This window comes from Bos indicus x Bos taurus, chromosome 10, assembly GCF_003369695.1.
Source record: "Bos indicus x Bos taurus breed Angus x Brahman F1 hybrid chromosome 10, Bos_hybrid_MaternalHap_v2.0, whole genome shotgun sequence".
Lineage (NCBI taxonomy): Eukaryota > Metazoa > Chordata > Mammalia > Artiodactyla > Bovidae > Bos > Bos indicus x Bos taurus.
Window position 1 is genome coordinate 31,528,911 of NC_040085.1, and position 15,002 is coordinate 31,543,912.

Consider the following 15,002-nt stretch of genomic DNA (forward strand, 5'->3'; position numbering starts at 1 on the left):
AATCGGGAGAAATGTCTTTTCTAAACAGCGAAAACTCCCTAATGACGAAGACTACAATGATACATTTAAAACATGAGTCAATTAATGCCACAGAGCTATGTTCATGTACTGTCACAGTCCTGATTCCTCACTAATGGTTTGTCCATGGCAAGTGTTTTCGGCTTTGGCTAGCTGCCTCCTGAAATACAGCGGTCCGTTGCTAATTAGCACACAGCCAGGGAATACGAATATTCTAGCATCAGGTCACATACTAAGGGGGAGGTTTCTCTAATATGATCCAAAATCAAATAGTCTCTTTGGAGCCTCTGCTGAGTTTGGATATCAATATTACATTCTTCCCATCTGCTGGGAGGGATGGTGAGGAAAGACTGTATTGATCAAAGCACAAAGTCAAATTTTATCTTCCTTGCACTTACCTGAAGGTCACATGTGAACAATGATGCTCCCTTTGCCTTGGAAACCGTAGTGATTTGTTGAAATGTCAACAGGTCATGGACGTAAATATTATTTTCTGTTTGGTAGGAGATAAAAACACCACTATAAATTATCACAATTCTCTAGGATAGCCAACTTCAAGACAAAAAAAAAAAGAACTAAATGGCAAATGTTGGTTCAAGACATTATCTTCAGTTTCACTAACATGACTTATTCTGGTCCATGAACAGGTCAAAAAAACAGGTAAGAGGTCACTTAGTCTTCTAAACTTGGATATTTTGTTTCTTTCAATTTGGGCTAGCTTGAGTAAAAGAGCTCTTTAATTTCCAAACAGCACTCTTACACTTGGTCTTTCTCAAATCTGGAAACTCCGGATGTAATATTTGTACAAAAAATTCCTTTTAAAACTACTCACGTTAGGAGGCTCCAATAAGAGAAAGGAAACACCCTATGGATTCTGTAAAAATACATGGCGAGAATTTTTTTTCCTAGCAAAGCAAGCACAATAATTTCACTTGGGCCTTCTAGCTAGTTTTAGGTACTTTAAATGTTTCTCTCTTGACTAGAAACTAAGTTTAAAAGGATTCTACTATTCAGGCCCTGGGCTGAACAAACAGCATGAGGCAAGTTTCTTCTGCTTGTCAAGAAAAGGCCTTTCTGGCCACCTCCCATGAAACTGTGGCTTTTCAAACAAGGCCTTTAATAGTCTGGCCCTGATCTCTCACCTGTCTCTAGCCACTCTCCACCATATACCTGAAGTTTGGCCACATCTCAGGGCCTTTGCTGAAGCTGTCTCCTCTGCCTTTAATGCTCTGCTGACCTCTGTCTTCCTGCTAAAAATTCTAATCACCCACTAGACACTGCTGCCCCTCCTGTTATTAAGACCCTGTACTTTTTATAAATTTTCACTGGGGCTTGTGTGCCTGCATGCTCAGTTGCTTAGTCATGTCCGACTCTCTGCAACCCTATGGACTGTAGCATGCCAGACTCCTCTGTCCATGGGATTCTCCAGGCAAGATACTTGAGTGAGTTGCCATGCCCTCCTCCAGGGGATCTTCCCAACCCAGGAATCAAACCTGGATCTCCTGCATTGCAGGTAGAATCCTCTGTTAAGTCACTGGGGAAGCTCGACTGTAACTTATCACACTGTAATATGAGTACTTTCTGTCATTTTGGTCTCAGAATCAGAACCTAAGTTTTAAAGATGGAAACCGTGTCTCATTAAATTTATCTCCCATGTCTAGAGTAAGGCACAATATATACTGAATGAATGAAATGACACTTCTTGGAGAACAGAGCTCAAGATATGGAGGATGTACTTTACCACCTGTGTACCCTGCTGTATCTGGTGAGGAATGTGTCAGTTTCACTGTTAAATAACAACTATCAAATTAACCATGAAAAGGTTAATCAGCACAGTTTCTGTTTCTTGCTATATGAAATACAAATGCAACCCCTTTTCTTACCTAACAAGCTGACCAGAATCTTAAACTGGGAGACCACATGGATCTGGAAAAGAGCAAATCGTTAGATTCAGTTAAACATTTCTGACAAGGTTCAGCGAATGTTCATTTTAACTAAAACTAAAAAGGGACTAAAAAGCCAACATCAATGGCAAGGATCTGACTTATATGCAATCACAATTTCTGCTCATGAAAGAGGATTTCAGGTATGTGATGGATGGACAGATATCCCTGCAGAAATAGGAGGACAGACAGCAGAGGATTCAAAGACGAGTAAATAATTTTACCCAAGTTCTAGCTTTGATCAGGCCTCTTAGACGTCAATATCATGACTTACCTGCTGAATCTTTTTGGAGAAGTTCTTATTGGATTTCTCTAATGTCACTTCAAACCTGTTGCAACCTATGGAAAAGAAACAAACACAGGAATACCTATAAAAAGAACCATGACAAAAAAATGCTGCTCCATGCTGCTCTCCTACATGAATCATAAAAAAAAAAAAAAAAAAAAAAAATCCTGAAAGAACAGAAGTTGGAGATCTAAAAGAGACAGTTGTCTTTACTGAGGATAGTAAGTTGCTTTTAGCTCCAATTTTAGAACAAAAGGTTTCATGCACCTCTTCCTGGCATTAGCAGAAAGGACCACACCACAGTTTACTGAAGCTGCAAGGTACTTATGAGGATTTTATCCCACATAATAGTACCTTGGCAAAGTATTTCATCAAAAGAGTGTAAAAAGTAACAGTCAAATATGGGAGCCCAAGCAATGAATCCCAGCCCAAAGTGTTCTTAGATCTAACTAACTCCCAGCAGCTACCATATGTCCTGCATCAAAGGACAGAGCAAATACCACCCCCGGAGCTAAAACAATTTAATGCTTCTACACTTACTGCCACTCTCGGGTGATGCTACACCTGCTGACACTGTTACAAAAAAAGCGGGGGAAAGTTATAGGCCTTAAAAACACGTGAAGCCCATCTTGCTGGGGTGACCAAAACACTTAGCGTCAAAAACCACCAAAGGGTCAAAAGGAATAACTATCACAGCGATAATAGCAGCTATGATTAACTAAGCAACAACTCTAGATTTTAAAATTTATGTGTATTCTCTGTGACCTCATGACCACCCCAAGAAGGAGGATTATTCCAATTTCATCTCTGAGAGACCTGACAGGTCAAGCAGTTAGAGAGCAGCTGGTGAGAGACCGCCCAGAGGCAAACTCAGGGCTGACTTTCCGTGGAGCCTGAGTAAAGCCTGCACCCTGTCACCTGCCTCCCAGCTAGAGGAGAGATTATGTACATTGCTGACCGTGCAAGTCAAGTCAGTGGAGATTCTCTGAGCAGCCACAAAGGCCCACGCCACCAAAGCCGCTCTTACTTCCTCCACATGTCCCTAAGAAGAGGAGATGAAGACGGGGCCCTGAAGTTGTGGGCGATTCAGAAACCTACTCTGTATTACGTCATTACATTTCACAAGGGAAAAAAAATCAGCCATTACTGCTTGATAAAGAGTTCTGTATTTGAAAAGGACATTATTACCTCTAACAATTCTCTTTCTAGGCAGAATTATCTAGGACAGAGAATCTCACACTTTTTGATCTCAGGACCCATTCATCTTAAAAATTACTGAGGATCAAACTTCTACATAGATTACAGCTATCAGTGTTCACTACATCAGAAATTAAAACTGAGAAATTCTAAGAACATGTATTTTGGTGGGGAGGGGTGCTATCCTGCGTCTTTGTAGCTGCACAGGTTTTTCTCTAGTTGCGGTGGGTAGGGGCTAATCTCTAGTTGTGCTGTGCCAGCTTCTCATTGTGGTGGCTTCTCTTCTTGCTGAGCACAGGCTCTAGGTAGGTGGGCTTTGTAGTCGCAATTTCCAGGCTCTAGAGCACAGGCTCAATAGTTGTGTTGCAAGGGCTTAGTTGCTCCCCAGCATGTGGGATCTTCCCAGGTCAGGGATTGAATCTGTCTCCTGCACTGGCAGGCGGATTCTTTACCACTGAAACACTGAGGGAAGCCCCTCAAAAACATGCATTAACTGACTTATAACAGTAATAAGTTCATTACATATTAGCATAAATAACATATTTTTATGAATAACAACTATTTTTCCAAATTTAAAAGAAAAGTATTGTTTTACACTTTTGTAAATCTCTTTAAGGTCTGGCAGGAGACCCTGGTTCAATTCCTGGGTTGGGAAGATCTGCTGGAGTAGGGGTAGGCTACCCACTCCAGTATTCTTGGGCTTCCCGGTGGCTCAGCTGGTAAAGAATCCACCTGCAATGTGGGAGACCTGGGTTCGATCCTGGGTTGGGAGGATCCCCTGGAGAAGGGAAAGGCTACCCACTCTAGTATTCTGGCCTCGAGAATTCCATCGACTGTATAGTCCATGGAGTCACAAAGAGTTGGACACGACTGAGTGACTTTCACTCCACTAACATAAGATAGCTGGCTCTCACATTTGTTTCTGCATTTAATCTGTTTTGCTACACTGTATGGTTAAGGTATATGACAAATATCTGTCCTCATGTGGACATGTAGTTGAAAAAGGGAGGAATAGCTTTTTAATAGCTTTTTCAGATAATTGTGGATCTTTGATGCTAGACCAAAACTTGACAAATGGAGATTCTTGCAATCTGGAATCTGAAACCTATTAATGAACTTTTCTGTTACAGTCCATTGGTGTATTTTACATTTTGAATGGCTCTTTTATTCATGCTTTGTTTAGAAAATATTGGTTCACATAGTTATGCAGATTTTCCAAATGTTGACACATTTTGTTACAAGATTGAGAAAAAAAAAAAATCACGCTCAGTGCCCCAGTCTCATCGGAAAAAGCTTTCAGTACTGAGAAGCTGTCAAGTTCATGGGGTTGGATACAATTTTTCCACAATTCTGATTTTCTCTTGAAAGCTCTAACTTTATCATCAGTAACACTACTGCCAGTTGTTTTCTTTGAAGTGAGAGACTGTTCCATTTTTGAGAAAACATCTACCAAACACCCAAATGCTCTGAAAAACCACAATCTATCTGTTAGTCATTCTGATGCTCCATTAAATAGACGGTCAGCTCAGCTCATTTCTCCCAACAATCACATGAGAACTCTTCCATGAGATGGTCACTGGGCTGCATACCTTGCATGCAGCAGAAGTGCTTACTTGTACTTCCCATTACACCACAGAGATTATTGAAGAGGTGTTCTCAACGGCAAGATATAATAAAACTAATACTTTTTACTGCCCCTCACAGAACATGTATGCTTAGTCGCTCAGTCATGTTCAACTCTTTGCAACCCCATGGACTGCAACCCACCAGGCTCCTCTGTCCATGGGGATTCTCCAGGCAAGAATACTGGAGTGGGTTGCCATGCCCTCCTCAGTACTGGAGTGGGTTGCCATGCCCTCCTGCAGGGGATCTTCCCAACCCAGGGATCAAACCCAGGTCTCCCACATTGCAGGCAGATTCTTAACCGTCTGAGTCACCAGGGGTGAAACTGGCAAAAGAAAAAAACCACTGTGAGCATACACGGGGGAGAAATACAACTGCTAGGTCAGTGTGGTGCCCCAGTTTTTTTGACACACTGTCATGAACTTGTTTTAAGGGGCAGCAGTTTTAGCTGCCGCTACTTTTAGACCATCAGTGCAAATGTCAATAAACGTCAATGAAAAAATGATAATGCTTTAGTGTTACGGTGTGAACTTAAGTTTTGACATTGTGGATCCTCTGAAAGGATTGTGGGAAACCTCCTGGGGTCTGGAAACTGTCGACTGAAAAAAAATGCACAACCTAAAAGTTGAGAATTATATTTTATTCTGTACACTTGCTCAGGACCTCAGGAAGAGCCAGGATATATAGGCGTTCAGACCGAAAACAAAACAAAACCAGGTGGTCAAACATCAAAAGAACTGCTATTTAAGAAAACCAGACTTCTCAAATTTAGTGCTTTTCTATGTATGGGAAGATACAAGAGTCTGCTGCTAAGTCGCTACAGTCATGTCCGACTCTGTGACACCCCACAGACGGCAGCCCGCCAGGCTCCCCCGTCCCTGGGATTCTCCAGGCAAGAACACTGGAGTGGGTTGCCATTTCCTTCTCCAATGATGCATGAAAGTGAAAAGTGAAAGTGAAGTCGCTCAGTCATGTCCAACTCTTAGCAACCCCAAGGACTGCAGCCTACCAGGCTCCTCCATCCATGGGATTTTTCAGGCAAGAGTACTGGAGCGGGGAGCCATCGCCTTCTCCAAGTGTCTGGACTCACTGAAATCATTCCTCTGATACGCACCTTAACCATTTAGGGCCAGTATACTGTTTTTCAGGCTTCCCAAGTGGTGCTAGTGGTAAAGAACTCACCTGCCGATGCAGGGGACATAAGAGACGTGGGTCGATCCCTGGGTTTGGAAGATACCCTGGAGGAGGGCATGGCAACCCACTCCAGTATTCTTGCATGGAGAATCCCATAGACAGAGGAGCCTGGCAGGCTACAGTCCAAGGGGTTGCAAAGAGTCAGAAATGACACAACTGAAGCGACTGAGCACGCAAACACATATACTGTTTTCCTCCCTTCTGAATCCCCTCAGGGTGCACAGTTTGAGGCTGCAGTGGCTGATGGCTTGAGGGTCACACATCCTTTGTCCACTGTTATGGCACGTAACATTTTTCCTTCACAAGACCAAACTGTGCAAACTACTGCTCTAGGGTGAAGCATCACTGAAGTAAACATAAAATTGTTAAGACCTTAGATGAGAAGTAATCTAAAGCCTCTGTTTAAGATACCAGTAGACTGAAGTTTCTGAGTCGACTGAAGCCGAGAGATGTTTGTGAACTCACAGGATGGGGAGGGCTCAGATCAGATTGGAGTCCAAGTCCCGTTCATCCCAGTCTTTCCAGGAAATCTTATTACCCACTCTGTCCCTTTCCTCAGAAAGATAGTCTAGTTGAAAACTTATCAAGGTTTTGATAGGGAGAGAGTAAAGGGACAAACTAGGTAATTCAATAGTTAATCCCAGTAGGGGACTGTGAGTAAAGAAAAAAGTATGGGAGACCCCCGTGTAAACTAAAGACCATGCAAGAAAGCAGGTTTGTTTAAGCACATGTGTGTTAAGCCCCCTCAGTCATGTCCAACTGTTTGCAACCCCATGACTGTAGCCTGCCAGGCTCCTCTGTCCAAGGGATTTTCCAGGCAAGAATATTGGAATGGGTTGCAATGTCCTACTCCAGGGGATCTTTCTGACCCAGAGATCAAACTATGGTCTCTTATGTCTCCTGCATCTGCAGGCGGGTTTTTTACCACTAGCACCACCTGGGAACCACAAAATCACCCAAGAGAAACAGGAAACATGCCTCCAAACAATAAAACAATGGTGCATGAGACACACATCTTGCCCAGTGAGCTCAATGAATTAATGATTCCTAGGTCACACTCCTCTGCAAATACTAAAAACAAAAATATGAGGAAAAAGTGACATTATATTGAAACCTCAGATATGTTGCCATTTTTAGCATATGTTATTGCCTATTTTGTTCCCTTCTATCGCTCCATGATAGTCCCAGTTTGACCACAAAGGACAAGAAAACTCCCCGACCTGGCGTGGAGGAAGAGCAGATGACGGAAGTGTGAGATCTGCTCAAGAATGAGAAAGAAGGTGGCTTTTTCCCCTCTCCCCACTTTTCCTTTGATTAGAGAACTGTAGCCCACTAAGTTCTTAAGGTACAGCACCCTCTTGCCCACCCGACTGTAAGTCTCACAGGTGTCCTATTCTAATAAATCACTCCCTATTTTTTACTGTGCTTCTCGCTGAATTCCTTCTGTGCTGAGATATAAAGGACTGGAACTCCCAAAAAATGCCAACTAGTGGTTTTAGTTTGGAATATCTCAAATGTAGAAATGCAGCTAGTTCCATGGCTGATTCATAGAGGCCCAGGTCTATTTCTGGCTGATAAACAGAACAGAAGTGGCTTAGAACTGAGCTGTTCTCTAAGGGTATACGGAGAAGTGAGGCTTCTAATTAGAGTTTGATTTCCTAACTAAGGTAAGTTAATATTGCTATCCCAGTGACCTGTGGGGAAACTGAGGAAAAGTAACTAACCTGTCAAGGGTTACATGATGAATTGGGGAAGGAACAATCACCACCAGGGTTCCAAGTCAGATTAACATTAACATTACCAGTTTGAGCCTATACTATGTTGAAAAGTTTACTTTTAGAGTCCAGTTTTCAATTCCTCATCACTTATACAGAAATGATATATTAAACAAGTTACTTTATCAGAATGATGGCACAAAGAAGTGATTATCTTTTGGGATAAGAATATTAGATTCTCTTATCTCCCTGCCTTGTACATCATCTGAGCCCACAGTAAAGGGTCAAAACAGAGTTGCTTAATGTTGAATAAAATCAAAGGCAGGTTTAATGTTTAAATTATAGACTGGGTTGGTATCACAGAATACAAATATTCTGGCTTTGAAAAATGTAAAGCAAGGGCCAACAAAGTACTGTCTGGGGGTCAAACCTTGTCCTCCATATGTTTCTATAAATAAAGCTTTGCTGGCACACAGCCACATCCATGCTCTTTTGCTACAGTAGCAGAATAACCATGACAGAGACCTTATGACCTGAAAAGCCCCAAATATTTACTATTTCTGTAAGTAGATAAGATAGGGGCTCCCAGAGAAAGAGAATCAGTCATGGTTTTCTTGACATAAAAGAAGCCATTTTTCTTCCCCTAAGCCATTGTGTAATGTAAACCTGACCACAGTGCTTGTCCCTGCCAGGTCTCAGTAATAATGGTCTTAAGGGAACAAAAGAACAAACCTTTATCAGGCAAGAAAAGTCACAACAGCAAAAACAACAAGCAGGTATCAAGACTCCCAGTTCTGTTTCAATGGTAAAGATTAGCCTACTTTCTTGAGATTTTGCAGAATTTAACACCTGTCCCCACTACCCCCCCACAAAAGGATAATGATATTGATCTTCTCAGACCCTCTTGACTTCACTCAACTAAAGCTTCAACTCTCAGCTACCCAAGTCCCTTAACTTAAAAAAACTTTCCCAATTTTGCTGCTTGGGGACATGCTGCTTTGGGAAAGATCTCCTGTGTTCTCCTTAGTTGCAACAAGTAATAAATCCTTCCTTCTTCCACTCTCTTTCTTGCTTGTGTCTTTTTGCTCAACACCCACCAAGAGGCGAACCCAGTTTTGGGGTAACATTTAGTCCTTTTTTGGGAACAAGTTGGCAGACTATTGATTTAAAGTTAAAAAACTTGAAATGAAATATAGGATGTCTCCTACATACGAACATTCAAGTTGTGAACTTTCAAAGATGCAAACGTGCGTTCCATCAGCGTCAGGTTGTGCTGAAATTGCAGCCTGTGCCCTCCAATTGTGTTAGTTGGGTACCCAGGCCAACTTTGTTGGTCTTACAAACAAACAGGACTTACGAACGTGCTCTTGGAATAGAACTCGTTCATGTGTAGGGGCCTATTTTGATCTTCTGGTTTCCTTTCCTACCCCACCACTGAACTTGACTACCATCCTCCTTCCCTATTATACCAGTGAAGGGAAGCAGAATATACCACCCTGACATATGCTTCTCTGACACAAAGATTATTTTGAGCTGAAGGTAACTGAGGTGCAGCAGATACAAGAAAAGCTCTCTACCCTCCCCCATCTGCCAAAGAGCAAGACATAAATTTACAAAGGTCCCTTCTCTCCCCTCTCTACCAAGGGCAACATTTAACTTAGAGACAACTCTAGACCCTTATCAGCCTAGAGACTACACCAGAGCAATCTACCAACAACTTTATCTCCAGCTAGTTTCCCCATATATTTGCCTTCCCATAATTTGCCACTCTAGAAACTCAAAGTCCTCTTCCTTTGTCTTGGTGCTTCTCTGATTTACAGCTCCTCATCCAGTCAACCTAAGATGGGTAAGAGTAAAAAAGAATTCTTTCCTCCCTTACACCCGGTAAGATGCTCTTTTTCTCCAATATGTTACCCTTGTTACAAGCTCCAAAGAGAATGCTCTATTTCCACTCTTACAGTAAGCTATTTACTATGGAAAGTTATATACCAGGTTGAAAGCCATGAAATTCTGTTTCTTCGAATATAGCCAAATAATGACAATTTTATATGGTTCAACCTACTCTGGCTTTAACAGCTTATTCCTATAGTATGTATCTCCAGGGTATAATATACAAACATAAATTTTCTACAAACAGAACAGAAATAAAATTAGGAAAAGGGAGTGAGATGCTTCTTCCCCACTAGAGGGCACTCTAACAGAATAAACTTCAAATACTTTTAGAGGCTTCCCTGATAGCTCAGTTGGTAAAAGATTCTGCCTGCAATTCAGGAGACCCTGATTCAATTTCTGGGTTGGGAAGTTCCCCTGGAGAAGGGAAAGGCTACCCATCCCAGTATTCTGGCCTGGAGAATTCCGTGGACTGTATAGTCCATGGGGTCGCAAAGAGTTGGACACAACTGAGCGACTTTCACTTTCTACATTTTTACTGACAGAAATATTCAATTAAAGTTTTAGATTTCCAAGTCCTTGCATCCGACCCCAGGAATTTTGTGAGATACTTTATAGAAGAGGAAACTGACCGTGGAAAGGACCTACTCAGAGTCACATGTCAGAGAAGTAAAGCCTGACTAAACCCAGGTCCTCTCTGCCCTAGCCTGCCCTGAAGAAGTTTAATACGATCTTTAAAATCAACAGCTCCTAACTTTTCTTCCCCTTCTATCACACCATTTACACAAGAATTCTATTCCTGTAATATTTCTTATTTCTGGCCTGAGTCTCCAACAAGTGAGAAGGGAAAACACATCCAGCCCCACCTCCCAGAAGGTGATATGGGAACATAGTCTGAAAAAAAGAGAAAACCCTTGAGAGTCTCACAAGTTTCTCCCCACTCCCCGCTCTTCCACTGTGCTACCACCAACCCCCACTCACCTTTTCAATGGTCCAGTAATCATTGATTTCACAGCTGTATACCAGTTGACTACCTTTTTTTTTTTTTAACTTGAGTAGTAAGCCACTTCCTACTTGGTTCTGAAAAGTTGCCACTTACCAACGTCTTTCCGAATCCTATAGAGAAGAAGATGACCTTGTTTTGTTCCAACAAGCAGCCATTCCTCTGAAAAAGAAAAGGACCATCAGCTTTAGTAAGACCCTGTTTCCTTAGTTGGGGCTTATAATCAGAAATCAAAGGGTTGAGAAAATGAGTTGGCTTTGATAATATGTGTTTTGCAAAACTAAGAAATGTTTATATTCAAGAAATGTTTGAGAATCAAATAATTGAAAACAATATTTATTGAAGTAGGTGAGACATATCAGAGAATGAAAAATGCCGCCAGCTTCATTGTTTCAAAATGAAACTGACTAAAAATATGATAGAAGTTTATAAAATCATCAAATGGGTAGCATAAACATAAGACGAGGTATGTTTCCCTGTGCCATAGCACATGAAGCTTACAGGACTATCTCAAAAGATGGTCTAACAGATAGTATCAAGTGTGACAAAGATGTGAAGAAACTAGAATGTTCATACATTGTTCACAGGAAAATAAAATTGCAGCCCTATGGAAAACAATCTCACAGTTTCATAAAAGACTAAACACAGAGTTACTGTATGACCCAGCAATTCCAAAACCCATGGGTATACACATCATAGAAACGAAAACATATGTTCCCACAAAAAATTGTACATAAGTGTTCATAGCAGTGTTATTCACAATAGCCAAAAGGTGGAAACAGCCTAAGTATCCACCAACAGATGGGTGGATAAACAAAATGTGGCATATCCATTCAATGGAATATTCCAGTCATTAAAAGAAATGAAGTGGTGACATATGCTATAATGCGGAAGGATCTGACAATATTATACTAAATGAAAGAAGCTAGACAAAAAAGGCTACATGTTGCATGCTTCTATTATATTACATGAAATGTCCAGGATAGGCAAATCGAGAGACAGTAAGATTAGTGGTTGCCTAGAGCTGGTGGGCTTAAGAAGAATGGGGCTAGTGGGCTTGGGGAAAAAGAAATGGGATTTCTTTTCAGGGTTACAAAAACGTTTTGAAACTGACTGTGGTGATATTTGCACAACTCTGTGAATGTACTGACAACCACCAAATTGTACACTTTAAATGGGTGAGTTGTATGGTATATGAATTATATTCAATAAAGCTCTTACTGAAAAAAAAAAAAAAAAAGAAAGAAAAGATGGGCTTGGTTACTGGTTTTAAATTTTGATGTGCATCAGAATTATTTGAGGATTTATTAAAATAGATTAGTAGCCCTTGCCCTCAGTTTCTGATTCAGTAGGTCTGGAAGTGGGCCTGGGGATCTGCATTTCTAATAAGTCCCCAGGCAATGCTTATAATGTTTGTCTAGAGATAGCATTTTGGGAGACACTGGTCTTGGCTAAAAGTCAAAAGGTTCTAAAAGGACTTAAATAATTACCCTGATAGATTTATATTAAATAATTAAGCTAAATTAAGCATGTACAGATATTTCCTTGGCTTTTTGATGTTGTAACATAAAGGTCACTCATTCCCTTCATAAACTTCTAGATCCTTTGTAAAAGAAAATATTGGATAATGGCATAGACAAATTTTACTGAGGATGCATTGTATTCCGGGAAATGCTAAGCACTTATCACATGCTATAACAACTATCCTTTGAAGTATGCCTTTTTCTTTTTTAAAAAAACTTTTGGCCATACTACATGTGGGATCTTAGTTCCCCAACCAGGGAACTGGTTCCCCTTGCAGTAGAAGCATGGAGTCTTAACCACTGGACCGCCAGGGAAGTTCCAGTATGTCCTTAACTTAAATCTCTATTTTATAGATGAGGAAGTTGAGGCCTAGGGAATAAGTAACTTGTCCAGAGTCACACATTTAGTAAGACATGTGTAGCAGAGACAGGATCCCAACCCCAATTTGTCTTACCCTTAGCCATATGCTGAAAGTGAAAGTTGCTCAGTCGTGTCCAACTCTTTGCGACCCCATGGACTTTCCATGGGATTTTCCAGGCCAGAATACTGGAGTGGGTAGCCTTTCCCTTCTCCAGGGGATCTTCCCAACCCAGGAATCAAACCCAGGTCTCCCACATTGCAGGCAGACTCTTTACCAGCTGAGCCACAAGAAAAGTCCAAGAACACTGGAGTGGGTGGCCTATCCCTTCTCCAGGGGATCTTCCTGACCCAGGAATCAAACCAGGGAGATTTGCAGGCAGATTCTTCACCAACTGAGCTATCAGGGAAGCCCTGATATGAAGCACATGTTATGATGCACTTATTAAGGCATCTCATCTCAAAACAATGGGTGTTAGCCACAGGCTATCTGAAAAGTACGGTTATGTTTATAAAACAGGTCTGGAGCCACTCCAGGTTGATGTCCTTAGTCTTCCAGAAAAAGATAATGACTCTGTCCTCTTTTAGGTTTTAAAGTAAAGGCAGGACACAGAAAGTAAGATAGTGTGCTCTCAATGACGTAAGTGGAAACGAGAAATAACACTAGCTCCAGTGGAACACTGGTGATGTATGTCAGAGCAGAACATGGGGCAAAAACGAGTGCAGTTCACAAGGCCTGCTTTGAAAAATGCATTACGTTTAGAACTTTACTTACATTAATAGATATCACTGTACCGAGCAATTGATAATATTAAAGTTGATTTTCAGGACACCCACTAATATTTCAAATACAAATAAAACAAAATTTTTTAAAAATTCACTTACACACAAAAACCTACAGCAAAAAGGGCAACATAATGTTCACCATCTTCCCCATCCTCTCCACTGTGACCCCCAAACACCTGCCAGTGTCCGTTTTTCTTTACCTCTTTCAACAGGTGCATCAACTACCCAGGTCTGCAAGGCCTATCAACTCTACCTCTACAAGGTACCTGGCAGCAGCCGTCTCCCAGAGTCCCCGGGGACCCCTCGGCCGGTCTCATGCTGTGTGTCCTTCCGTGTTTGCTGTCTCTGACCTTAAAGCACATCTCCAATGCTGTCAGATCGGGGTTTAAAAAATCCTCATGAAGTTGGACTGCCAAAATATGAAGCCAAACTCCTAAGCATGGTTTCCAAGGGTGTGTTTTCCATTTGTACTGAAATGTTTATTTGCCAATAGACATTTCTATCAAATGTCTACTCTACTGGTGATTAAACGGAATCAAATGCATTTATTGAAAAATTAAAAAAAATTTTAATTGAGGGACTTCCTTGGTGGTCCAGTGGTTAAGAATCTGCTTTGCAAGGTAGAGGACAAGGCTTTGATCCCTGGATGAGGAACTAGGACCCCACATGCCTTGGAGCCTGAGAGCTGCAACGGGAATCCCACATGCAGCAACTAAGACCCAATGCAGCCAAATAAAATAAATATTAAGAGAAAAAACTTCTTAAAAAAATTTTTAATTGAAATTTTATTTGACCCTTCTCAATTATTCCTCTGGAGATGCTGACGAAAATGCATTGATCATACATGCAACGTATTGAAACACTTTCTTTTAACTAGTAAAAGCACCACACACATATTCATTTCTAATATTCAAAGTCAAGGAAAACGAGTGCATCATCCAGACATAACAATGGCATAGAGCTCTGACGAGGCCTGATTTGGTTACAGAAGTCAACAGGGGTTCTGGTGGCCAGAGAACCAACTCAAGGCCAGAGGACCAACCCAGGCTCAGGTGACCAGAGGACCAACCCACGCATGCTCTATGTCACCAGACAACATAGCCGTGCGTGCAAAACACTGAACGTGAAAAGCCTGCAGGGCAGGCAGAGCATGGGGTAGGTGGACAGTCTCTTCTGGGACTCAACACTGCACGTCAGAAAGTGGAACACACTACACAAACGGGCAACACAGGCAAAAACAAAGGAGAGTCAGCCCTAGAAAACTCCCAATGGCCTAATCCTGAGCCACAGGATCACAGACACCATTCCTCCTGGGAGGGAAGGTGGAGCCCTATAGCTCACAATTACCCTAGCAAAGCTCCCCATTCAATAGTGCTGCTGCTGCTGCTGCTAAGTTGCTTCAGTTGTGTCCGACTCTGTGCAACCCCATAGATGGCAGCCCACCAGGCTCCCCCGTCCCTGAGATT

The 15,002-nt window shown here is 41.7% G+C and overlaps 1 protein-coding gene across 2 annotated transcripts in view; it reads right to left on the bottom strand.

Moving 5' to 3' along the window:
- VPS39 (VPS39, HOPS complex subunit) overlaps window positions 1-15,002 on the bottom strand; it is a 47,022-nt gene that overhangs the window by 27,804 nt on the left and 4,216 nt on the right. For both annotated transcript variants that reach the window (XM_027553623.1, XM_027553624.1), the window contains exons 2-5: window positions 10,966-11,031; window positions 2,236-2,300; window positions 1,902-1,944; window positions 417-511 (exon numbers count right to left, since the gene is read on the bottom strand). In XM_027553623.1, the coding sequence (XP_027409424.1) occupies window positions 417-511; window positions 1,902-1,944; window positions 2,236-2,300; window positions 10,966-11,031 (269 nt within the window). The remainder of the gene's footprint in view (window positions 1-416; window positions 512-1,901; window positions 1,945-2,235; window positions 2,301-10,965; window positions 11,032-15,002) is intronic.